Source organism: Dipodomys spectabilis, unplaced genomic scaffold (assembly GCF_019054845.1).
Source record: "Dipodomys spectabilis isolate Male_0828 unplaced genomic scaffold, ASM1905484v1 ptg000126l, whole genome shotgun sequence".
Lineage (NCBI taxonomy): Eukaryota > Metazoa > Chordata > Mammalia > Rodentia > Heteromyidae > Dipodomys > Dipodomys spectabilis.
This window is the reverse complement of record NW_024870803.1, coordinates 4,287,077-4,313,201: the sequence shown is the minus strand read 5'-3', so window position 1 is coordinate 4,313,201 and position 26,125 is coordinate 4,287,077. Positions and strand designations below refer to the sequence as shown.

Here is a 26,125-nt window from a genome sequence, read left to right as displayed (position 1 = left end):
GCCGGGTCGGCGGCCGGCCTCGTCTCCCCTTCCTCCCCCGGCGGCGCCCGGCCGCGGGCGGGTGACCGAGGCCGCGCCGAGGAGCGGCGGCTCGGTGAGTGCGCCGGGCGGTCACGGCGGGCGGCGGCGGCGCGTCCGGGCCGGCGCAGGGCGGGGCGGAGCCGGGCCGGCGGCAGGGCGGGGCCGGGCCGGGCGGCGGGGCCTGGTTTCCTCCCTCAGCGCCATTTTGAGGCAGCGAGACCCGCAAATAAAGGGGAGTGCTGGCCGGAGCGCGGCGCGGCCGGCGGCGGCCTGGGCGGCGGCGCGGCCTCGGCCTGGGTGACTGGCGGCGCCCGCGCGGCCCGGCTCTGGAGAGGTAGGTGCGGCCGGCGCCGGGGAACGGCGGGGCCCGGGGAGGCGGCACGCGAGGCCCGCAGGCCCACTCGGGCTCGGCCGGCGCCGGCCTCCCGTTAGCCGCCGCCGCTTGCAGCCTGCGGAGACATTGCCGCCTCCCGAAGCCATCACGCCCGTGACCCCGAGGCTCCCCGGGATCCGGCCTCGAGCCGGGAGGCCGCCCTCTCGGGGCTGACTGGCCGCGCTCCGCCTTTCCCCGCCCTGCCGCCCCCTCCCACCACCTCCCCCGCCGGGAACCGGGCGGAACAAACGGGCCCTGCGGGGGGGGGGGGGGAGCGGGGGATGCGGGGTTCCTTTACCGGATCTCGCGTCCCACGTCTCGGGGTAGCTCCGTGCTGCAGCCGCCCGCTCCCGTAGACTCCCGCTTACAAATGGGAGCTGGCGGCGAGCAGCCAGGTAGCCGGGGAGGAGGAGGTTTGTTGACAGTTTCGTGGACGTCCTCGGGAACTCGCATCTAGGAGCTCGGTGCAGCTGTTTCTATTAGGTTGTTAGGTTTTCGTTTTTTCCCCCAAACCGTTTTTCGGAGGTCGTGGATGTAGAGCGGAAAGGCTCAGCTTCTGGCGCATTTTTATTTTATTTAGTTCTTTGGGGGACGGGGCCAGGGGAGGAGATGCTGGGGATTGAACCCAGGGAAGGAAGGGCCTCGTGCATGCTCCGGCCAGCGCTCTGCTACCGAGCTGCACATTACACCCTGGGCCCAAACTTAATTTGATGAAGAGTAAATTTCTTTGATTTCAAAAGATTACATAAATCTTAACGGATGGTCAAACACAAAACTATTCTTTGGTAGAAAAATGCTAGGATGCGCACTTTTCAACCACGTATTTACGTTTTATCTAGTTTTTAATCTATATCTAGCTTTTAATCCAGTTCGTGTTTCTGAGAAAGTGAGTCACACACTTGTCACTGATTCGTCTTGTTTTTATTTTAAAATTTGACCATTTGCTTTCTCTACCATATCAGTTCCTCCCCCCCTCCCCCCTCCACCCCTTGGTGCCAGTCCTGGAGTTTGAACTCGGAACCTGGGTGCTATCCCTGAGCTGCCCACGACTAGCATTCTACTACTGCTCCACTTCTAGTTGTTTTTGGTGGTTAATTGAAGCTAAGAGTCGTGTGTGTGTGTGTGTGTGTGTGAGTGTGTGTGTGTGTGTAAGGGGTCTTGAACTCAGTGTCTGGTGTTATTGCTTGGCTTTTTTAGTTCAAGGTTGGTGTTGTACCACTTCCATCTCCACTTCAACCGTTTTGTTGTAGGTTAGTTGGAGATAAGAGTCTCACAGTCTTTTCTGCCTTAATTGCCTTTGAATCAGGGTATCTCCCACTTTTTTGTCTCTGAATACTTTTTTCTTTGCTACTAAATTTGGAGAAGGTTTCAGTATTCCCATAATAGTATAACCTATTGGATATAATATTAAGATGTTTGATCAGACGACAATTCAGTTTTATAAATGGAAGTTCTTTGCCTTTGAGGATGTAGCTGATGAAAAGTAGGGTTCACTCCTAAATGTTAGTTTTTTTGCGTTTATGAGAAATCCATGTATAGCATTCTTATGGTTTTGGAAACATTGAGATTTGCAACACTTCATGAGGCAGGCAAAAATTGGAATCCTCTTTTTGCTGAATTGGAAGCTTGCAACCTAGAGTTAAGTGACTTGAACAAGATTGTACATGACTGACAGAAAAGGAAAAGGAAAAAATGGTTTAATGCCTAACCACTACCCTTTCTAACTCAGTGCTAAGGCTGTGATTTCTTTTTTCTTTTCTTTCTTTCTTTCTTTTTTTTTTTTTTTTTTGCCAGTCGGGAAGCTTGAACTCTGGGCTTTGAACATTGTCCCTGAGCTCTTCTGCTCAAGACGAGCACTCCACTACTTGAACTACAGCGCCACTTATTGGACGATTTCTTGCACTCAGTTTTGATTCTTTTCAGTGAGGTACATGCCTTCTTGCTGAAGATGTGTTGAATGATGTTTGCCTTTGTAAAGGAAAATCTGAGTTGTCTGACTTGGAAGCATAATGCTAAGATCGGGATGTGAGGCATCTAGAGTTAATAGTGGTTCCTACTTTCTAAATTTGGGTTGCCTTATCTCTAAACTATCTGCATAAATAAATAAAACATTTACATTATTTAAAAATGAATTATCCTAAACTTGATAAAATTTTGCTTCCAAAATAGTTTGAATTTTTCTGTTTTACTTTTCTTGGCATTTTCATTCTTTAGACAACCTCAACTATTGTTGAGGATGGGGACAGTGAAAGAATTATCCATCTTTATTAATTGCCAACTTTGAGGCATTGAATTTAGGGACCTGACTCCAATATATTAACTAAGTGACTTTAAGTCGTATTTTTTTTTTTCTTTTTTACTTTTTTTTTTTTTTTTGGTTGGTTGTGGGGCTTGAACTCTGGGCCTGGGCGCTGTCCCTCAACTCTTCAGCTCAAGGCTAATGCTCTACTTCTTGAGCCACAGTGCCACTTCCAGTTTTCTGAGTGGTTTATTGGAGATAGGAGTCTCGGACTTCTCCTGCCTGGGCTGGCTTTGACCAAGATCCTCAGATCTCAGTCTCTTGAGTAGCTAGGGTTACAGGCATGAGCCACTGATGCCCAGTCCAGATTTGTTCTTAAAACCTAGAATATTCTTTGTGTCTATTGATTTTAGATGATTATTGCACTTATGAGGCTAAAAATGCCTGAGGAACATAAGTTTCTTATCACAGTCATGCAATGTGAATGTGATGGGAATTAGGTTCTATTGACCAAATTGAATGTTGCAGATGCTTTTTAACATTTAAGCCTATTCTAATTTGCCTTTTATTTTGAATCCATTTAACTGTTGAGGCATATCATAGGATTTTTTTTGGTGTGGGGGGCAGGTCCTGAGCCTTGAACTCTGGGCCTGGAGCAGTGTCCCTAAACTCCTTTTGCTCAGGGCTAGCACTCTACCACCTGAGCAACAGCACCATTTCTAGTTTTTTTGTGATTAAGAGTCTCATGTACTCTGCCTGTCCTGGCTTTGAACTGTATTCGTCAGCCTTCCTAAGTAGCTAGGATTTGCAGGTATGAGCTGCTGTTGCTTGTCTTGCTGAGTTTCTTTAGGATGTTTTCATATGTATATGTGTATTTTATGTATATATGTTTATTTGCAATCTTTCTAAGTTATTTACCCTCTTTCCCCTTCTAAGTAGTCCCTTAGATTTATATTCTGAGTTTATCCACACATACAATTTATTTATGTATCAGTGTGATGTATCCTTCTGGCCATTTTCCTGTAAATTCCATGGTTTCATTTTTCCTTGTGATCAATCGACTCCCCATTCTTAGTTATCAAAGTTGAATACCCTTTTATAGAACTGCTTTATGTGTTTCCTACACTTATAAATCCCCTTAATCTTTTATTGCCACTTAAGCTTTCAGTTAATCATCTTTCTATGGAATAAGAATCTAGGGTGACTATCAGGATGTGACTATCATGTAATAAAACTTAAAATGCAATTACTGAATAACATGGGTTTTCACTTTGCAACTACAATTCTATGCTGAGGTGGTAGGATGGTTGATAACTAGATAATATAGGTAGACACAGTAATCTTCATGGTAAATTAGCTGTTCTCAAACTGATTTATTGAGTTCTACTACAATTATCTGTTATATTAGGGTTGGTGTTCTCAAAAATTTGTTATGGCCTGATCACTTGGGTTAGCTCTAGAAACAACTGGGTTGACTTATTTAAATAAACTCACCTTTGTGATTTTATATTAAACAGAGCAAATATATTTATTCATACTTTCCTTATCCTGTCTTAGTGCCTAGGACGCAGAGATATTAGAAAATGAAATACTTCTTCATTATGGAGCTTTGAGCTCATTACTGAAGTTTTTGGAAAACATAAGTATAAAATGTCAAGAACTATGAGGGTATAGCAAAAGATAGGTATGCACTATTTTCAGTAAAATAAGAAGCCTCTTAGAGGATTTAACAAAAAATGTAGATATACACATTAGGTAGTTCAAATGGCTAGATGTTCATGTTATTTTAGGTCTGAAACTGGGACTCCAACTCAGTACCTGCTGCTTTCATTTATTGGCTAGTGCTCTTCCAACTGAGCCATGCCTCCAACCCCAAACTGTGTGTATTTGCCTGTCTTGGGGCTTGAACTCAGGGCTTGGGCACTATCTCTGATTTTTTGTGCTCACAGCTGGTGCTCTACCACTTGAGTCACATCTCCATTTCCAAGGGTGACTTTTTTTAAACTGTTTATGATTTTAAAATACTTGGGCTGGGAAGTTGGCTGAGTGGTAGAGTGCTTGCCTTGCATGCCTGAGGCCCTAGGTTCGATTCCTCAGCACCACATAAGCAAAAAGAAAAAAGCAGTAAGTGGTGCTGTGGCTCAAGTGGTAGAGCGCTAGCCTTGAGCTGAAGAGCTGAGGGACAGCACCCAGTCCCAGAGTTCAGGCCCCACAACCGGACCAAAAAAAAAAAAAAGAAAAGAAACTTTATAATAAAGGAGTTATGGTTATATAAATCAGGTCACGAGTACATTTCTTTTAGAACTATTTGCCAGGCTAAAAGAAATGTCTGAGGAACATAAGTTTCTTACCATAGTCATGCAAGGTGAATGTGATGGGAATTAGGTTCTGTTGACTGAATTGAATGCTTTTTAACATTTAAGCCTATTCTAATTTGCCTTTTGTTTTGAATCTATTTAACTATTGAGGCACAGCACCCAGGCCCTGAATTCAAGCCCCAGGACTGGCAACCCCCCCAGCACCCCCCCCCCAAAAAAATCCTGATATTTCCCTCCCCCCTCCCCTTTTTTTTTTCATTTTCACTATGGAAATTAAATTCAAGATAGTTTATCTAGACACTGAGCCATACTCCCAACCCATTTTGCTTTAGAATATTTTTCAGATAGGGTCTCATGGTTTGGTTTTGAATAGTGCTGCCTTTCTTTATCCCTTCAGCAACATGCCTAGCTTCCCTCCAGAAGTCAATATCTAACATCAGCACAAAGTTAGACTTAGGCAAGATTTGTATTTTGCCATTTTATAGCAGCATCCCAAGACATCAATACTTTTTAAGGAAATAATGTTAGATCACATACATAATGGAAGATACTAACAAAAAGGAAATTGGGTATAGATTATGCAAAAACTCTTAATGTGTTTGTACCTTTTTTTAATGTCTGTTTTATGTTGGAGGTAGGGCTGGGTTCAATGTCCCAGCACCATAAATGATCCTGATAAATAGATGAAGCAGTTCTAAAATAAAAGGTTTATATAAATCAGAATAGCTATTTACCATTTCACTTAGGTTAATAATTGGCTTAAAATAACATTTTTTTTGTTTTGCTTTAATTGGAAGAAACTAGCAATTGAACTTTTTGTTGTCTTTTTTTTTTTTTTTTTTTTTAAGGATTCAAGATGACCAACGAAGAACCTCTTCCTAAAAAGGTATGTTTTAAAGGAAAAATTTTTGTGTGTATGTGTCGGATGTGGGGCTTGAACTCTAGGCTTAGGCACTGTCCCTGCACTCTTCAGCTCAAGGTGAGCTCGCTCTACTGCTTGAGCCACAGCGCCACTTCCTTCCGATGTTCTAGTGGTTTATTAGAGATAAGAGCCTCACCGACTTTCCTGCCAGGGCTGGCTTTGAACCGAGATCCTCAGATCTCAGCCTCCTGAGTAGCTAGGATTACAGGCATGAGCCACCGGCGCCTGGCAAGAAAAATTTTTTCAATCATGAGTATCTACTTTTTCTTTTGGAGTTTTATTTACTAACCTTGAAATCCTCCTTCTATATCCATACTTTGAGTTTAGTCACTAATGTGTGTATGCTATAAACCTACATAGGATGACTGCTACAAAAGACTCTTGTAGTTTATAGGAGGAATTTGTGGTCCAACTGAAGAGTATAGCTTTTTAAAATGGCTAATATTTAGGGGGGGGAGGCTGGAAAGGGATGTGAAGGGTAAACAAAGGAGGAGGCTACAATGCTTGATAAGAAATGTACTCATTATCTTGCCCATGTAATTGTAACCCCTCTGTACACAGCATGTTCACAATAAAAAAAATAAAAAAAAAAAAAAGGCTAATATTTAAGTGAGCTATTTTTTTCCCCTGGTACTGGGGCTTGAACTCAGGGCCTGGGCACTGTCCCTGAGCTATAATTATGCTCAAGGCTAGTGCTAGTGCTTTACTACTTGAGCACACGGTGATACTTCTGGCTTTTTCTGAATGGTTTATTGGAGATAAGAGTCTCACAGAGTTTCCCACCTGAGCAAGCTTCAATCCTAAAATCTCAGCCTCCTGAGTAGATATGTTTACAGGCATGAGCCAGTGGCGCCCAGTTTAAATGAGCAATTTTTAAATTATTACTTTGTTGGTCCTGTGGCTTGAACTCAGGGCCTAGGAATTGTCCCTGAACTTTTTTGCTTAAGGCCATACAGCTCCACTTCCAGCTTTTTGGTAGTTAGTTGGAGATAAGAATCTCACAGACTTTCCTGCTTGGGTTGGCTTCCAACAGTGATCCTCAGATCTCATCCTCCTGACTAGCTAGGATTACAAGTACCTTGCTTAACTGAGTAATTAGATTATACGTCACAGAAATTTCTATCTTAAGTTAGAGAATGAGATATCATAAAATGAATGATGAATTCTACTACATTTATGTAATTTGAGAATTACTGAGTGCTTCAAGTAGTCTTTTTTTTTTTTGGTCCGGTCCTCTGGGCCTGGGTGCTGTCCCTCAGCTCAAGGCTGGCACTCTACCACTTGAGCCACAGTGCCACTTTCAGCTTTTTTCTTTTTGCTTATATGGTGCTGAGGAATTGAACCCAGGGCCTCATGCATGCAAGGCAAGCGCTCTACCACTGAGCCACCTTCCCAGCCCTTCAAGTAGTCTTTTAATTTGCTGTTCTAATGCTTTTTCCCTCTTCTATTTTATAGTACTACATCACTGGTCATTATTACAACCTATATATATATATTTTTTTTTTTTGGTTGGTCATGGGGCTTGAACTCTGGGCCTGGGTGCTGTCCCTCACGTCTTCAGCTCAAGGCTAGCGCTCTACCACTTGAGCCACAGCGCCACTTCTGCTTTTCTGGTGGTTTATTGGAGATAAGAATATCATGGACTTTCCTGCCAGGGCTGGCTTTGAACTGAGATCTTCAGATCTCAGCCTCCTGATTACAGGGGTGAGCCACCAGTGCTTGGCTCTACAACTTAAAACTTTTTTAAGGAAATACTTTTTTTTAAGCTTATGGTGCAGGGGATCTAACCCAGGAAGTATCAAATATACTAGGAAAATGCTCTAGCACTCAGCTACACCCCTAGGTCTAAGTGGGAAAATTAATTTTTTTATTATTTATTTATTTTTGCCAGTCCTAGGGTTTGAACTCAGGGCCTGGGTTCTGTCCCTGAGCTTCTTTTGCTCAAGGATAACATCCTGCCACTTGAGCCATAGTGCCACTTCCAGCTTTGTGTTTTTTTGTTTTGTTTATGTGGTACTGAGGAATGGAAGCCAGGCTTCATGCATGCTAGGTGAGCACTCTACCACTATGCCACATTCCCAGTCAAAAATTAATTTCTTATTTAGGAATTTGATAACATTGTAGTTTTAAACTAAACCAGGGGGCTGGGAAGGTGGCTCAGTGGTAGAGCGCTTGCCTTGCATGCATGAGGTCCTGGGTTTGATTCCTCAGCACCACATAAGCAAAAGGAAAAAAGGCAGGAAGTGGCGCTGTGACTCAAGTGGTAGAGCACCAGCCTTGAGCTGAAGAGCTGAGGGATAGCGCCCAGGCCCAGAGTTCAGGACCCATGACCGGACCCAAAAAAAAAAAAAAAAACATAAACTAAACCAGGAAAAGTACCTCACCTTTATAATTCTTCCTTAGAATAGGGAAAACATTACTTGTCCATTTATGAAGCATTTTTAGCTTATGCCCTGTTTGTTGACTTGTTTTTAACATCTTCCTTTGTGTGCCAATGCTATGGCTTGAATTCAGAGCTTCACACCTTTTTCTTTGCTTGCTTTCTGTAGAATTTCTTTTTTTTTTTTTCTTTTTTTTTGAGGGTCCGGTCGTGGGGCCTGAACTCTGGGTCTGGGCACTGTCCCTCAGCTCTTCAGCTCAAGGCTAGCGCTCTACCACTTGAGCTATAGCGCCACTTCCGGCTTTTTTTTCTTATGTGGTGCTGGGGAATTGAACCCAGGGCCTCATGCATGCAAGGCAAGCACTCTACCACTGCCATCTTCCCAGCATGCTTGTGCTTGACTATTGCTCTGCCATTTGAGCCAACATGCCTTCAGACTAGCTTTTAGTTTAGTGAGACAGGGTTTTGTTGTATATCCCAGTCTAGTCTTCAACTCAGAATCCTCCTGCTTCTCGTTCCCAAGTACTGGGTTTTGTATTTCTTCAGAAATAACATTCAGTTCTTTTTTTAATTCTCTTTATAGGTTCGTCTGAGTGAAACAGACTTCAAAGTTATGGCACGAGATGAGTTAATCCTAAGGTAAAATGTTGTTTTATCCAAAATAGATCAATACTATAGTGTTTTATCTTTATGCCATATGTTTTGTTTTGATTCTGTTTTTGTTCTTTGAGACAGTTTATTGCTGTAGATATAGCCCAGCCTTCTCTGAAGTTCATGATCCTGACACACATGATCCTGATTGTTGGGATCACAGGGGTATGCCACCACACCCAGAAAATTCTAATGTTAATTCTGATTCTACTGTTAATATAGCCTCAGTCAGTCTGTGGTGTTGTTATTGTTTCATTTTGGTTTGTTTTGGGGGGCTTTTTTGTTTGTGTGTTTGTGTTTGGTGGTTTGTTTGTGTTTTGCACGTCCTGGAGCAAAGTAGCCACAGTGCTACTTCTGGCTTTTTCTGAATGGTTTCCTATCAGGCAAGCTTCGAATCTGTTTGATTCCTCCCTTCCTCCCTCACTGCTTCCTTCCCTTCATCCTGGCGCGCGCGCCCTTGCGCTCTCTCTCTCTCTCTCTCTCTCTCTCTTTCTGCAGGTTCTGTGGGCAGTGTCCCTGGGCTTTTTTGCTAAAGGCTTTTTTGCTCTGCCTCTTGAGCTACAGCTCCACTTCTGGTTTTTTTTTTTTTAATTGATTAATTGGAGATAAGAGACTCAGGTATTTTGCTGGGCAGGCTTAGTAGCAGGATCCTCATCTCAGCCTCTTGAATAACTAGGATTACAGGCAGGAGCAACAGGTGCCTGGTAATCCCAACTTTGTTGTGCACAGCTGACACTCTTACCACTTGAACCACACCCCAATCTAGAATTTTGGGTGTTAATTGGAGATGTAATCTAGTTAACATTACTGCTTAAGTTGGCTGTGTGACCCCAGTCTCCTGATTTCACTCTCCAGAGTAGCTGGAATTGTAAGCATGAGCAACCAGTGCCTGTCTGTAGAGGGGTTTTTATTTAGCTTCTGTTATCTAGCCATTGTCCTTAAGCATCAGTGATTCCAGAATGAATTTGGGTGTAATTTCCCCCAAAAGAGCATGTATGTTTGTGTTTAAAATGGAAAACATTTTTCTGGCTTCTTTTACCATCTCCTAAAAATTGAGGTGTAATGAAGCAATTAATTTATTATTAGTAAACTAGATTTATAATTATCCTGAAATGAAAAAGCATCCGGCAGAATTGGTCTTCCTTTTTTTTTTTTTTTTCTTTTGGTTGGTTGTGAGACTTGAACCATGGCCTGGGCACTGTCCCTGAGCTTTTTTGTTCCATGCTAGTGCTCCACCACTTTGAACCACAGCTCTACTTCAAGTTTTATGGTGGCTAATTGAAGATAAAAAGAGCCTCACAGACTATCTGCCTGGGCTGGCTTGGAACTGTGGTCTTTAGATCTCAGCCTTCTAGAGTAACTAGGATTTCAAGCATGAAACACTGGTACTGGGTTTGTCTTAAAATTTTAAGTTTATCGATATGACTTTTAGTACCATTAATAAAAGCAATCTCAATGTCACACTAATACGGACTTGTTTTTATACTAGATGGAAACAGTATGAAGCATACGTCCAAGCTTTGGAGGGCAAGTACACAGATCTTAACTGTAAGTTTTATTTATGTTTTAGCTTTCTACAGATTGTTAATATATACATCTCCTTTTAGTTCGTTGCTACAAACATAGAGTAATCTGTTTTATTATGAATGTGTTCTTTTTTTTTTGGGTCTGGTCGTGGGGCCTGAACTCTGGGCCTGCACGCTGTCCCTCAGCTCTTCAGCTCAAGGCTAGTGCTCTACCACTTGAGCCACAGCGCCACTTCCGGCTTTTTTGTTTTTGCTTATGTGGTGCTGAGGAATCGAACCCAGGGCCTCAAGCATACAAGGCAAGTGCTATACCACTGAGCCACCTTCCCAGCCCTGAATGTATTCTTTTTATGTTAAGCACATGTATTTTTTTAAGTTTATTATAAATGCTTTTAATTGATGTTATTGAAACAATTGTAATTTTGATTCAGCTTTTAATGTAAGAGCTCTGTGCAGGCACTGTATTGAGCTGGAAAATAAGCTACAGGAGATAAAATTTTTTCTGAGTAGTTTTAAGGGCCTGTTTGTTCTTAGCAAGATTCCAAGAGTATATATGAGAGTAACTCACAACTACTTCAGAGTTTCTTTTGAGTGTGCTTAAGTCTTCTGCAGAGCAGTTTGAATTGAAACATGAGTTATAAGTCTAGAAGAGAGATACGTAGAAGTACCAGTACTAGCTTTATGAAAATTTAAAATTAGGATATAACTGTATATTTAGATTTTTCAAAATTTGCTAAAAAATAATACCAACAATTTAATTTCAGTTTGTAACTTTTCAGTAGAATAGCATACTAGAACGTTTCAGGTACTGGGCTGGGAATGTGGCTTAGTGGTAGAGTGCTTGCCTAGCATGCATGAAACCATGGGTTTGATTACTCAGTACCACATAAAAAAGGAAGTTCAGGTACTAATTGTCCATGTGATAAATGGCATTTTGTATTGAATAGGTTAGAAAAGGACTAGTAATTGGGGTAAGGGGCCAAAGAGATCAAGAGTTACTCTGATTCAAGTAAAATATATGCATTGCAAAACCATGGTAAAAATTCCCTTGGTACAGTTAACATACATTAAAAAATGAGTGTACAGGATAAGTAAAAATGGGCTCCAGGACAGGGTGATAACAGAAGGAGAGTGAGTATGGTTGAAGTACTTCATATGCATCTGTGAAAATAGAGCGGGAAATCTGTTGAAATCTTTTTAAGAAGGCAAAGAAGGAACAAGGGCAAGTGATAGAGAGGACTGAGGTTGATAGGGTACATTGTATGCATGTATAGAAATGTCACTGTCGAACTCTTTATTTACTAATTAGCAATTTTTATCATATGCTATGAAAATTGAGTGTAATGTGTCCTGTGTTCTGGTGGGAACAGATTTGATTTTTTTTTTCTTGTGCTGGGACTTGCACTTAAGGCTTGGGCGATGTCCCTCAGCCTTTTCACTTAAAAGACTGGTGCTCTATCACTTGAGCCATAGCTCTACTTCTGGTCTTCCGAGGCTGATTAGAGATGAGTCTCATGGACATTCTTTCATAGGCTAGCTTCAAACTGTGCTGCTCAGATCTTAGCTTCCTGAGTAGCTAGGATTATAGGCATGAGTCACTGATTCATGGCAAGATAAGCTTTTAAGAACATAATTCAGTAGTTGTGGATCACTAAGTTCAGAACAAATATCCTTGTTATAAGAAAGGGTAAAGACTGAAAATTTGATGTTTTTTATTGTTCTTTGTGGGAAGTTAGAACTTGAGTTTTATCTTGAAATCATGTTTATATTTTGGATTATTTTTCTTTTAACCAGCAAATGATGTAACTGGCTTAAGGGAGTCTGAAGAAAAACTAAAGCAGCAACAGCAGGAATCTGCACGAAGAGAGAACATCCTTGTAATGCGACTAGCAACCAAGGAACAAGAGATGCAAGAGTGTACTGTAAGTATTTCAAATTGTTAAAAAGTCAAATTGAAGAATTAGATTTTAGTGCAGATTTTACATGTTAATTTAAAAGGTATTGGTGCATTTTGGGGGGGATGTACACTCTGAATTGTAAATATACTGAGTGCAAAGTTTTCATGTACAGCTTTTCTAACTTAGATTTTGAATTTCTTTTTGTGGCCAAGAAGGCATTCTATGAAATTTCCATTCATTTTCTTGTTTCCCTTTCTTCTTTCTTGGTACTAGGGTTTAAACTCAGGGCCTCATGCTTGCTAGGCAAGTGACTCTTCACTTGAGCCATGTCTTTAGCTCATTTTGCTCTGTATTTTTGAGATAGGGTCTTGATTTTTCCCCGGGTTAACTTGGACTGTGATTCTATTATTTTCTCTCCATAACTATGATGACAAGCCTGCACCACAGCACCCAGCTTTTTTCTTTGGAGATGTAGTCTCTAAAGCAAGCTTGTTCCTACACTGGCCTAGAACCTCAGTCCTCCTTATCTCAGCTACATTTCCACATATCCCAGTCAGTCTCATCTTTTCTGTAGCTCTTTCTTCCCAAAAGTCATTTCAACAGGTTTCCATGTTCTATTTTCATAGTTGCAAACTATCTACTTTGATCATATTCCTTTTATTTTTGCCTTCCATTAATTCATAAAGGAAAATCTTTATTTCCTCTGTTTTTTCCTATTTTTCATATGATCATTTGTCAACTCAAAATAGCTTAGGAATACAGTTGTCTTTTTAAAATACTTCACACAAAGCCAAGTGCTGGTAGCTCATGTATGTAATCCTAGGTACTCGAGGCTAAGATCTGAGGATCTTGGTTCAAAGCCAGCCCAGGCAGAAAAGTCAGAGGAGGGACTCTATCTCCAATTAACCACCAGAAAACCAGAAGTGGAGCTATGGCTCAAAGTGGTAGAGTGCTAGCCTTGAGAAAAAGAGCTCAGGGACAGTGCCCATACTCTTTTGAGGTCAAACCCCATAACCAACATCCCTGCCCCCCCCCCCCCAAAAAAAAAAAAAAAAAAAACAACTTCACACAGTAGTCTCTTCCGTAGAAAAAAGAATTGGTTTCAGTCATATTTGCCTCTCCTTCTATGACTGAAAATTAGTGACTTTTTTGATTTTGCAACCTATGCATGTGTTTCAGTATATAGACACTTTATTTAAGTCACAAATGCTCAGTGTATACTGTTAAAATTGCTTTATTCTTCCTATATTAAATTATCCTATTAGCTGGCCTAGTATTGAATAAGCAATTGTACTTTTTTGGTTAAATTGAATTACTTTAAACAAATCTTAAGTTAAACATTATTTCATTTTTCTTTTTTCTTTTTTGCCGGTCCTGGGGCTTCTCTGAGCCCGGGCACTGTCCTCAGCCTCTTTGTGCTCAAGGCTAGCACTTTACCACTTGAGCCACAGCACCACTTATGGCTTTATCTATGATTAATTGGAACTAAGTCTCATGGACTTTTCTGCCAGGGCTGGCTTCAAACCGTGATCCTCAGATCTCAGCCCTCTGAGTAGCTAGGATTACAGGCTTGAGCCACTGACGTTTGGCATTATGTCTATTTTTCATAATAAAACCATATATATTTCCCTTGTACTAAATTTATAGTGGGCAGTTTTTTAACTTTCATCCTATTTAAGTCTTAGTATGGAGCAGGATCTTAAACCAGTTCTGCTCTGGATATGAAGCAAGTGGTAATGCTAAATGACTGTATTTCATATTTTAGAGACCTATTTTTAGTCTGCTGCTAAGTAGTAAACTGTCGTTAAAATGCAATGTTTGATATGTGATAGAGGGTTCTAGTTCTGTGGACTGAGCACTATGCTGGCAGTCAGGAGGCCTGAGAGCTGGTATTCTAGTCATAAGCAGCTACTTCATTGCCCAAAAATAAGCAGTGTGAACTAGATCCAGTTACGTTTCGGCTTTTATAATTCTGTGATGTAGATCAACTCAAAAGGGGGTGGTGAAACACAGCACCCTCTCTTTTTTGCTTATAAAATAAAGTTAAAAAGCTAGTATTGCATTTTTTTAAATTTAGAAGTGCAGTTGCTTTTGTGCTTAGTATATATATATATATATATATATATATATACACATATATATATACATATACATACATACATACGTATATATGTATATATATTTTTTTTTTAATTTATTTTTTGGTTGGTCGTGGGTCTTGAACTCTGAGCCTGAGTGCTCAGAGTAAGTACTATACCACTTGAGCCACAGCACCATTTCTGGTTTTCTGGTGGCTAATTGGAGATAAGAGTCTCATAGACTTTCCTGCCTGGGCTGTGTTTGAATCGCCATCCTCAGATCTCAGCCTCCTTAGTATCTAGGATTATAGGTGTAAGCTACTGGTGCCTGGCTTTGTGCTTAGTATATTTTTAGAAGAGTTTAATGTAGAATTATTTCTATCAGCAAAAAAAAAATAGAGAAAATAAGCTAGTATTTCACTAATTTTCACACACCCATATATTTTTCCTTGTGTGTATGCACATTTGTGCCAGTAATGGGGCTTGAACTGAGGACCTGGACACTGTGCCTTAACTTTCTTAGCTTTTCCTCTTAAGATTGGTACTCTAGGGCTGGGAAGGTGGCTCAGTGGTAGAGCGCTTGCCTTGCATGCCTGAGGCCCTGGGTTCGATTCCTCATCACCACATAAGCAAAAAGAAAAAAGCAGGAAGTGGCTGTGGCTCAAGTGGTAGAGCGCTAGCCTTGAGCTGAAGAGCTGAGGGACAGCACCCAGGCCCAGAGTTCAGGCCCCACGACCGCCCCCCCCCCCCCCCCCCCAAAAAAAAAAAAAAAAGATTGTCACTCTACTGTTTGAGCCACAGCTCTGCTTTGGGCTTTTTTCTGCTGAATTTTGGAGATAAGCCTTGAAAGCTATGCAAGACCATGCAGACACCAAGTCACATATAGCAAAGTTTCTTGTCAGCAAGCTGAAAGGCCAACCCTCTCAGGGACAAAACTTTACCTTGAGCAAGGAAGTATATATGGCTAGGGGACTGGGGGTGGAGAATTTCAATAGGGGTAGGGAGTAGTTGGTAAGAGTGGAGAATTTTGTTGTGGTGGGGCTGAGGTTTATGGTTGTACCTTCCTGTGTCATCTGATAAGGCCCAAATCAGCTAATTTTGGGGAAAGGCCATGCTTTACAGTAGGGCCTAAGATAGAGGAGTGGCTCCTAAGGTGGATGACATAGGCTAACAAGCCTAATTGTATAGGCTTTCCTGCTTAGGCAACTTGGAACCACAATCTTCAGATCTCAGCCTCTGAGTAGCTAGAAGAACTAGCCACTGGTTCCTGGTGAGTTTTCTATAATATATTAAACTTTGCTTTTTTTTCCAGTGAATAAAAGGTGGGGGGGAAATAATAAAAGCTGGGTGCTGGTGGCTCACACCTGTAATCCTAATTGCTCAGGAGGCTGTGATCTGAGAATCAGTTTGATCAGTTTGGGACAGGAAAGCCTATGAGAGTCTTACCTCTAATTATCCACCAAAAAGTCAGAAGTGCTAGGCTTGAGGAAAAAAACAAAAAACAGAGGAACAATGTGCCCAGGACCTGAGCTTAAACCCTAGGACAGGCACAAAAACAAACAAACAAAAAAACCCTGTTGGTTGCAAAATAATTTAGGGTCCCAATAATGAAAATGCCAGTAGATAGCCATAATTACTACATAAATAACTTTAAAGGAATGGTGTTTGTTTTTTGTTTCATTTGATTGGCTTTTTTGAGACAAAGTCTTATGTGTTACCCTGGCTGGTCTCATTGTGATTCTCTTGCCTCGGAATGCTGGGATTACAGGTATGCATACCACAAGTGGCAGCAATTGTTTTTTCACTTTATTTTTGCTTTTACAGTCATGAGGATCAAACCCTGGGCCTTACATTTGCTTGGTCAGGACATCCCCTACCCCTTTGTTTCTTTGGAGACAGGGTCTTACAAATTTTTACTTTTTCTAGAGTTTAGATTAAAGAGGATAGGGTAGAGGTTTAAATGAATAAACTAGTGACTCAAGTTACTGAGGGACAGTCTTTTCCTTTGATTTGGTAATAATTGTTTCTTTTGCTTTGCACAGACTCAAATCCAGTACCTCAAGCAAGTCCAACAGCCGAGTGTTGCCCAACTGAGATCTACAATGGTAGACCCAGCGATCAACTTGTTTTTCCTCAAAATGAAAGGTGAACTGGAACAGACTAAAGACAAACTGGAACAAGCCCAAAATGAACTGAGTGCCTGGAAGTTTACGCCTGATAGGTAAACAAATCATACTCCCCAGTCAAGACTTCCCTGACAGTCCCACTGCGAGAAAGCTGTGGTGGGTCAGCCAAGTACTCGTTTCCACACCAAGACTCAGACTTTTTGAGCCAAAAAAAAGCCACATTCTTAGACTGTCCAGCTTGTAATGGTTAATGTAAAACTTACCAGATGAACCTTGTGTTTCAGCTTTTCTCTCTTCCCCTTCCCCTTGCTTCAGAGGCCTGATTTGCCATCGGACTATTCCGAAGAAGAGGCCACCTCCGAAAAATTCCCCATCTAGAACATGTAGACACTTGAGAAATGTTTCTGTTTGAAGAAAATAGAGGGAGAAAAAGAAGTCTTAAGTCTGTGGCACACTGTGTCTTCAGACAATTTGGAGGATTGAAAACCTAGAGATTTTTAAATCATGAATTGAACATGTAAAATTCCTGTAAAATGTAAGAACTGGATTATTCATCGCTATTAACCTTGAGCACAGTGACTTAGAGACACTGTATATCAGTTTTACTGATAAGACTGTGGACTTCATGATTGTTGTTGAACTACTGGGTTAAAACTAAAATTAGGTGAATTTTGCTTTTAAAGGATTCACTTGCTAAGAACCAACTTTGAATAGCCATGAGAGAATCAAGTAATAGATGTCAGAACAAGTAGTGCGTATATTTAATTTATTAGCTTAGGACTCTGAATTCCTCAACGGAGCCTTAAATCAATGTGGTTTCAATCAATGGTTTGTTCATTTAATGGTTTCAAAACTGTAGATAATCTTAACTGAGGAATGTACAAACAAGGTGTGGTATCAAACTTGAGCTTTAAACTGTTTGAAGCATTATAAACATTCATTTCACAACTAGATTGTATGGCTGTGATGAGATTCACTGCATTACTTTTTTCAGTGGTGAACTTAAACCCTCATCCCATCCAACAGGCACATGTTAAAAGAGCATTGTTGTTGGTGTTAATGGGGGAATGTGTTCCTTCATTGTACTTGGGCCTTTTGTATTGCACTCTTGATATTAAATTAAATGTGCCTTCAAGTAGTTGGGTTTTTTTTTTAAGTTCAAGGAATACTCTGATTTTGTTGTACTCTTAACATTATTTTGGGAGGGGCTGTGGAGAGCAGGTTCGTTTCAGAAAAATTGTTCTGTGCTCTTCAAAGTGAAGGAAAAGGCTGTTTATTTTAAAGGACCTATTCCATCTGGTATAAAAGACAAGGAGAATTGACTGCTGATTTTTGACATGTTTTCCCAGAATAACGCAGTAGAAAAGAATGTGAGCCAGACTCACAAGGTACCTGACAAGATTGGGGAAATATGTGGAATTGTGGGCTGGCCTCAGTGAGACATTTTGTGAATTGACAAACGATAATAGTGCTCAATTTATCTAGCAAACTCATTTGACTATTTAGATGGAATGAGGCATTATTTTCCATCCAGTCCTGGAAGTGAATTTTTTTCGTCAGATCATTCTATATGTCACCAATTTGAATTTTCGCTTGGTGATAATGGAGTCTGAGATGAGTGGAAGATATATCCAGCTTACCCCAACGTTAAATGTTTTAACAAGGGTGACTTAAGTTCTCTCTCTTAATCATTCAAATCAATTGTAAGTATCATGTATGTTTGTGCTTTAGGGAACTGATTGTGGGGCGGGGAAGGGGTTGCAAAGGTATTTTGTGTGACTTTTCAGGAAGAGTTCTAAAAATCTCACAATTTATGGTACTTGGAGGGTAAGTAACCAGATCTGTTTCAAATTAGCTTACTGTGCCCAAATTAAGTCTTTTGTATTTATTTTACATGTTTTATTGCCACTGTAGAAATGGACTAATTACATCTTCAGTAAGTCAAGAAGTAATTCATAAAATGTATTATTAACAGTATCTTTCTTTTCCAGCTAGGTAATGAGTCACTCTGAGGTCTATGGCCTGTTTTTCTTGTTATTGTTAAATTTTCTCTAAGATAATATTTGTGTATAATATTGAAACATTGGAGAAAGGTAGAGGTAGAAAGTGTCAGTCCTGGATGTGAGTAGATCTGACACATTTTGCTCTTTAGGAGCTATAACTGTTCTTGTTTCTTGGGTATGGTCAAGGTAATGTGTATGCACATACAGTCATATGTATATTGGTTTTAAACAACTGGGATAATATTGCACGAACAGATCACTTGCAGGTCCCTCCCTTCCCCCTTCATTTTATCTCTTGGGCGTTTTTTAGTGTGTTTAGATTACTACATTTTTATGTGTATATCATAGTTCCATTATACTAATTATCATGATTTACTTTTAATCACCCATAAGCAGATATTTTATGTAAATTAGATCGTAAGCCAGAGTATCTTAGGTACTTTTAGGTATATATACGTTATTAACTTGAAATAAGTCATGCTTACCCAGTAATACTTAATGCAGAATTAGGCAACTAGTTTGAGTTGTGGTTTTTGTTTTTGACATGAAGTATGTATTGATATTTTTGTATTCCCTTAATATATTTCTGTGATTTGTCTATCTGCCTGCCTTGCTATTTGTTGGTGGTACTGGAGTTTGAACTCCTGTTTAAAGGGCCTTGCACTTCCTAGGCGTATTATTGGGAGACACTTTTCCAGCCCAGTTTTTTGCTTAGATTTTAAAGAAGAAAGAACTCTGGGCTGGGCGTGGTGTCTCAAGCCAATAATCTCAAGCACTCAGGAGGCTAAGGCAGAAAGATCCAGTATTTGAGGCTAGCCTGGGCTACGTAATAGTAAGACTGCCTCAAAAAGGTGTAGGGGTTGGGAAAGGGAAGATTTCCTACATTACCTTGTCCACTTTAGTTTGTGCCTTTGGTGACATATATATTTGAGTAGTTTATTTTTTTTTTATGGTTGTGGGAATTGAACTGTGGGCCTGGGCACTGTCCCTAAGCTCTTCAGCTGAAGGCTAGAGCTCTACCACTTGAGCTACAGCACTACTTCTGGTTTTCTGGTGGTTGATTGGAGATAAAGAGTCTCACAGACTTTCCTGCCCCGGCTGGCTTTTTGAACCGAGATCCTCAGAGCTCAGCCTCCTAAGTATCTTAAGATTTCAGGCATGAGCCACTAACACCCAGACTATAATATTTTTTTATGAACCTTAAATTCAGTTATACTTAGCATTTATTGAATGAGTTGGGTTTGTTTTTTGTTTTTTGTCGGTCATGGAGCTTGAACTCTGGGCCGGGGCGATGTCCCTCAGCTCTTCGATTCAAGTCTAGTGCTCGATCACTTGAGCCACAGCACCACTTCCAGTTTTCTGGTGGTTTATTGGAGATAAGAGTTTCCCGGCCTTTCCTGCCCAGGCTGGCTTTGAACTATTCTTCAGATCTCAGCCTCCTGAGTAGCTAAGATTACAGGTGTGAGCCACCGGTGCCCAGCTGGGTTGGGTTTTCTGTGATTGAAAAAAAAAAAATCTAAAAACATGTGAGTGAAAGGAGTAAGCCTCAGTTTTTATGTATTTGTCAAGTATTTATTTGCAGTTTCTCATTTTTATGTGTGTGTAAATGCATCCTTCTTTATTTCGTGGTGTTGGGAATTAAACCTGAGGGTCTTGAATGGGCTAGGCCAAGGCCCTACTACTGAGCTATATCCTTAGCACCCTCATACCTGCTAAGCACACACTTTACAAATGAGTATACTTCTAGACTCATTTGTGTGTGTGTGTGTGTATGCTAAGAGCACAAGAAATTCTTTAATGACAGTAATTAAGTCAGGTCACAAATATGTATTTTGCAATAGGATATTTTTTGAAAATATTAAATCCATATAAGAGTTTGTAAGCTAGTTGGAAAACTTTGAGGCTTTTTTTAAATCAAGTGATTACATAAATTTTACAAATTTCACAGTATTGTGGGATAGTGATACTTAAAAAGTCACACTTAAACCTTTATGAGGCACATTGTCATTATCGTGGTCTTATAAAGCTTATGGACTGTACAAACTTAGACACTACAGCTATTTGTTTCAAATTGGATGATATGTACATTTCTTTCTTTTTGCTTAGTGTAAGCTATTCCCTCTTTCTCTCATTCCCTCCCTCCCAACGCTGCCCTGAATCGCTTAGCTCACTTTCATCAATGTCCAGTGCAGCTGATGGGCCCCTCTATTGTATCCCCCCCCTCCCGTTTCCCTCTGATTCTGTGCCCTCCTCCTAGCTTCTGAGGCTATATTTGTTTGCAAGAAACAAAGGTGTTGGAGCAGGTAGCCAAGTGGAAAGGATTCCACTTGTACAATAGTGTCTTCATCTTATTTCTTCACCATTTGATTTCTAAGCCTGTGTTTAATAGAGACTAAAGTCTGAAGGTGCTAGTTGGAGACATCTGGGGCCACAGATGTCTCCAGCCATTTAAAAATGAAAATGCCAGGGGCTGGGAAGGTAGTTCAATGGTAGAATGCTTGCTTAGCATACATGAACCCCTAGGTTCAATTCCTCAGTACCATATAAACAGAAAAGGCTGGAAGTGGCACTGTGGCTCAAGTGGTAAGAGTGCTAGCCTTGAGCAAAAGAAGCTCAGGGACAGTGCCTAGGCACTGAATTCAAGCCCTAGGACTGGTCAAAAAAAAATCCTTATCATGTGCTAACTCAGGGCTTTCAGATAGGCTCTTTTGAATGGTAGTCACCTAGATTTTCCTGTCTGGGGTTTTAAAAGGAAACGTAATTTCAATCATTATTACATTATATCAGGTTAGACTACAAACTCTAATGGTTGGAGGTGTGGCGCAGTTGGTAGAATGCTAGCCAGTGAATGAAAGTGGCAGATACTGAGTTTGAGTGATGGTCTCTGACCTAAAAAAAAATAAAGTATACAAGATCTTAGTAAAAGAACTTTGCAACATTACTTCAAAGAGGGAAAATTTAAGAAGCACCATGGGGGCCAGATGCCAGGGACTCACCTAATCTAAGATATTCAGGAGACAGATCTGAGGGTTGCAGTTGAAGCCAGCCTAAGCAGGAAGAGCTGTGAGATTCCTATCTCCAATTAATCAGCAGAAAAGTCAGAAGTGGAGCCATGACTCAGTTGGTAGAGAGTTACCCTTGCGCAGTAAAGCTCATGGACAGCACCTGGCCCTGAGTTCAAGCCTCAGAACCAGCACTAAATGTAATTTTAATAAGCACTTCAGCTTTTAAAATTGTTCAGTTTTACAAGATCAGATGCCCTGGAAGTAATTATCAGGCAAGTGGAAGTCCTATTAGAAGAAAGCTAGAATAGAATAAGGGCCCAACTCACTGACAGTGTCCCTGTCTAGGATTCCAGTATCACAATTACATATTTAAATCAGGTTCCTTTAAAAACAGTAATTGATTTCTACTGGAAAGTATGGTATGCTTAATTTGGCACGTATTTCCAGGTTTGAATTATTTCCTATAAGTAGTCCTTTAATGATGCAGGGATGATCTTTACTAACATCAGTAAAATCTCAATCATGGCAGTATTACGTTCTACAAAAACCCTTCACCCTGCAGTTTGGGAGCCCCAAAGTAAATATATCACATAAAGAAGTTAAATGAGGACTTAATGAATAGAAATAGTAAAAGAATTGGAGTTGTTTTTTGGGGGGTGGGGGTCTTGCACTGAGGCTTCAACTTAGAACCTTGCCTTCTGGCTTTTTGCTGGTTAATTGAAGATAAGAGTCTCTCAGATTTGTTTATGGGGGCTGGTTTTGATTTGTGATCGTCCGATCTCAGCCTCCTGAGTAGTTAGGATTACAGGTATGAGCCACCAGCACCTAGCTAGAGAAAGTATTTTATGATGGCACCAATTTTTGTAGGATAAAGCTAACTAAGTACCTAACTATTGTATTAATATTGGTATTTCCAAGGCATCTGTTAACTGTCCTGTTTCTATTTCAAATGGTAATTCAGGATGGAATAGATAATTGATTCAATAAAAACAAAAGTGACTACTTGGACACATTTTGTTCAGGGTTTACTTTTGTAACCGTGTTGGCAAAATACAGAAATGCAGAAGATGGATATGTTCCAGAAAAGAAGATGGAAACTACAGGGCGCTATCCTGTGTTCTGTATGTGTTCGCCCATCACTAATAATTGTAAGCAAAGGCTAATGAGAGGATTGTCTTCATTTTGTGATGGTTGACTCTTTCCATTGCAGCCAAACAGGCAAAAAGTTAATGGCGAAGTGTCGAATGCTTATCCAGGAGAACCAAGAGCTTGGAAGGCAGCTGTCCCAGGGCCGCATTGCACAGCTTGAAGCAGAGTTGGCGTTACAGAAGAAATATAGTGAGGAGCTTAAAAGCAGTCAGGATGGTAAGGTTTGAGGGGGTTTGATTGCTTTTGGTTTGAAAAGTTCATTTAACTTTGAACTGCCTACTGAAAAGTGCCAGGCATGAATATTGTAGGTTGGATGGTTCTCAGCTGATGATTGTATGAAACATTTCTTGTAGAGTCAGCAAAGGGATTTATTTCATCTTAGGGGTTTTCCTTCCCCGTTATCCTGATTGCTTATTATACAAATTTCATATTTGTATTTCATATTTAGGATAAAGGTATTGTGTTTTAACTGGCATAAAAATTTATTAATTACTTGAAAGTATCTATTTCTCGTAAGTATAAATCTTGGAAACAGTTGGAATTCCAGAAGATAATATAACTGATCCAATCTGTATAGATTTTGTTTAATGAGAGATTTAATATTTGAATTTGTAAGACTAAGCTTTTTTGTGTATGTTTAGCTGCCTCTGCTGTATCTTCTGTTTGTGAAGATGAATGTTAATATAAACATAGTCATACTAACTTTTGCAGTTGTTGGTCGGAGCACTCTACCACTCTGCACCACAGCACCACTTCAGTTTTCTGGTGGTTAGTTGGATATAAGTCTCATGGACTTTCCTGCCCAGGAAAGTGGCTTTGAACCAGGATCCTCAGATCCTAGCCTCCTGAATAGCTAGGATTATAGGTGTGAGCCAGGGCACCTAGTTTCAAACTAATTTTGTTTGTTTGTTCTGGGGCTTGAGCTTAGGGCCTGGGCACTGTCCCTGAGCTCTTCAGCTGAAGGCAAGCACTCTACCTTTTGAGCCACAGCACCATTTTCAGTTTTCTGAAGGTAAATTGGAGATAACAGTCTCATGGACTTTCCTGCTTGGGTTAGCTTTGAACAGCAATCCCTAGATCTCAGCCTCCTGAGTAGCTAGGGTTACAGGCATGAACCACTGGCTCCTGTCATTTTTCAGGGCAGTTTATTGGAGATAGAAGTCTCACAGACCTTCCTGACCAGACTGGCTTCAAACTATGATCCCTAGATCTCAGTCTTCTGAGTAGCTAGGATTACAGGCTTGAGCCACTAGAGTCCCTCTTCAAACTAAAATTTTAAACTAAGAATATATCTGATGACTAATTGCCTTTCTGGCCTTTTGGTTAGTTAGTGGAGGTAAGAGTCTCACTAACTTTTTCTTCCTGGGCTGGCTTTGAACTATGATTCTCAGATCTCAGCTACCTAAGTAGCTAGAATTACAAGAATGAACCACCAGCTCCAAGTATTATTTTTAAAACTGCCTTTAAAGTAATAATTTTTAGCCCTTACTACTTGTTAAGTAGGTTTTATCTACCAGTGAGGGATTTTTTTTAAGCCTTTTTAGAAACTTAATGGACATGTGAACTTGTTTGTGTGGTTTTATTCTTGTATGTGGAACAGTCCTTGGTTAGAGTATAGGAGTTCACTGTCCTGAGGACTGGCCCACTATGGATCCAAGGCACTGGCTAAAAGTTTAAGGGGCAAAAGGCTTGCCATGGTACAATTAAAGATAAATGTGGACTAGAGTTTTTAGGCTATTAGTCAGATACATGTGGCAGGATATATTATTAGAAGCATCTGATTTTCTTCTACTCTCATTCCTGAATATCTACTTAAAAATTCCAAGTAAAACTGGGCACCAGTGGCTCATATCTCTGTAATCCTAGCTACTCAGGAGGTTGAGATTCGGGGATGGCTGTTCAAAGCCAGCCAGTTTGTGAGACTTTTATCTTCAGTTAACCATAAAAGGCTGGAACAGTGTTAGCACTGAGCAAAAGAGCTCAGGGACAGTGCCCAGGCAGCAAATTCAAGCCCATTACCAGCACACAGACATACACAGGCACATACACACACAGAACTTCCAAGTAAAACTTAAAAATAATACTGTTAAGCTTTTAGAATTGTATTTGTTCATTTCTCGGGAATTTACTGACTTGGCTTTGTGGCAAACACTTTAATATATCAAATATGTTAAGAGAGATATTAAAGTAGGTTTGACTCTCCTTTGCACAGAACTGAACGACTTCATCATTCAACTTGATGAAGAAGTAGAGGGTATGCAGAGTACCATTCTAGTTCTGCAGCAGCAGCTGAAGGAGACGCGCCAGCAGTTAGCTCAGTACCAACAGCAGCAGTCTCAAGTGTCAGCTCCTAGCACCAGCAGGACTACATCTTCTGAACCTGCTGAGCAGGCAGAGGCCACCAGTAAAGACTGCAGTCGTCTGGCAAATGGACCAAGTAACGGCAGCAGCTCCTCCCGCCAGAGGACGTCTGGGTCTGGATTTCCCAGGGAGGGGAGCACAGCTGAGGATGGCTTTCCTTCTTCTCCAGGGAATGGGAATAAGGCTGCCAACAGCTCAGAGGAGAGAACTGGCAGAGGTAGTAGTTTCGTAAACCAACTCAGTGCTGGGTATGAAAGTGTAGACTCTCCCACGGGCAGTGAAAACTCTCTCACACACCACTCAAATGATACAGACTCCAATCATGACCCTCAAGAGGAAAAAGCAGTGAGTGGGAAAGGTAACCGAACTGTGGGTTCCCGCCACATTCAGAACGGCTTGGACTCAAGTGTAAATGTTCAGGGCTCAGTTTTGTAATGTTTTCTCCAGCAAATTTTGATACAGTGTCATTTAATTGGGGAGAGGAGACTATCCAGAAAATCAGTGCATACTTTTGTCACAATTTGCCTTTTTGTGGGTGTGTGTTTTTGTTTTGTTCTTTTTCTTTTTGCTTCAGTACCTCTGCCACTTTGAACATTGTAATAGTTAATTCCTTTGAATGTTGCTAAAAGGACATTTTGTGTAGGGTCAAGTTATTTTTATATGAGTTAATGTGAAGTTGTAAATGGGAATCTTTAAGTATAACACAATGACGTCTGTATATATCTGTGCTGTGTAAGGCATTCTTCCTTGTGCTGTTATATACTTACGCACCATCCAGACTTGTTAGAATAGATGTGATTTAGGACTGCCAAGTTTGCCCAGTACAGTAGTTTTTTTACCACTAAAAATTGGACTTGTTGATGGAGTCCTACAGTAGTTTCAGTGTTAGATACAGTTTTTTCCACCATACATCTGTGCAATTATCTTTAGGTGACTGAATGTTTAAGAAGTCTGTGTGCAGAGTTACTCAGTTTTTATGAACTGTTGTATCCTGTTAGTGCATATTGCTGTGACTCCACTATATCTTACCTGTACTGACCAAACCTAAATAAAGATTTTTATTGTAACTCCTTCA

General features: G+C 40.7%; 1 protein-coding gene across 2 annotated transcripts; it reads left to right on the top strand.

The window, feature by feature from the left end:
• Positions 1-24: 24 nt before the first annotated feature.
• Positions 25-26,125, top strand: LOC122116080 (WT1 associated protein). 2 transcript variants are annotated; one of them, XM_042689698.1, is made up of 8 exons: positions 25-94; positions 5,800-5,837; positions 8,837-8,892; positions 10,394-10,452; positions 12,225-12,352; positions 16,449-16,627; positions 22,751-22,905; positions 24,902-26,125. In XM_042689698.1, exons 2-8 carry the CDS (start codon positions 5,808-5,810, stop codon positions 25,483-25,485), a joined length of 1,191 nt encoding a protein of 396 aa, XP_042545632.1. In that variant the 5' UTR covers positions 25-94; positions 5,800-5,807; the 3' UTR covers positions 25,486-26,125. The 2 variants fall into 2 exon arrangements, with proteins under 2 accessions (XP_042545632.1, XP_042545631.1); XM_042689697.1 differs by lacking the exon at positions 25-94 and adding an exon at positions 272-355.

What these genes read in the sequence shown, in the direction of transcription:
- LOC122116080 (XM_042689698.1), top strand. Translation starts at nt 5,808, where the DNA reads ATGACCAACGAAGAACCTCTTCCTAAAAAG. An exon ending in AAGAGATGCAAGAGTGTACT is followed by an intron (nt 12,353 to 16,448) that starts GTAAGTATTTCA and finishes TGCTTTGCACAG; the next exon opens with ACTCAAATCCAGTACCTCAA. An exon ending in TGGAAGTTTACGCCTGATAG is followed by an intron (nt 16,628 to 22,750) that starts GTAAACAAATCA and finishes TTTCCATTGCAG; the next exon opens with CCAAACAGGCAAAAAGTTAA.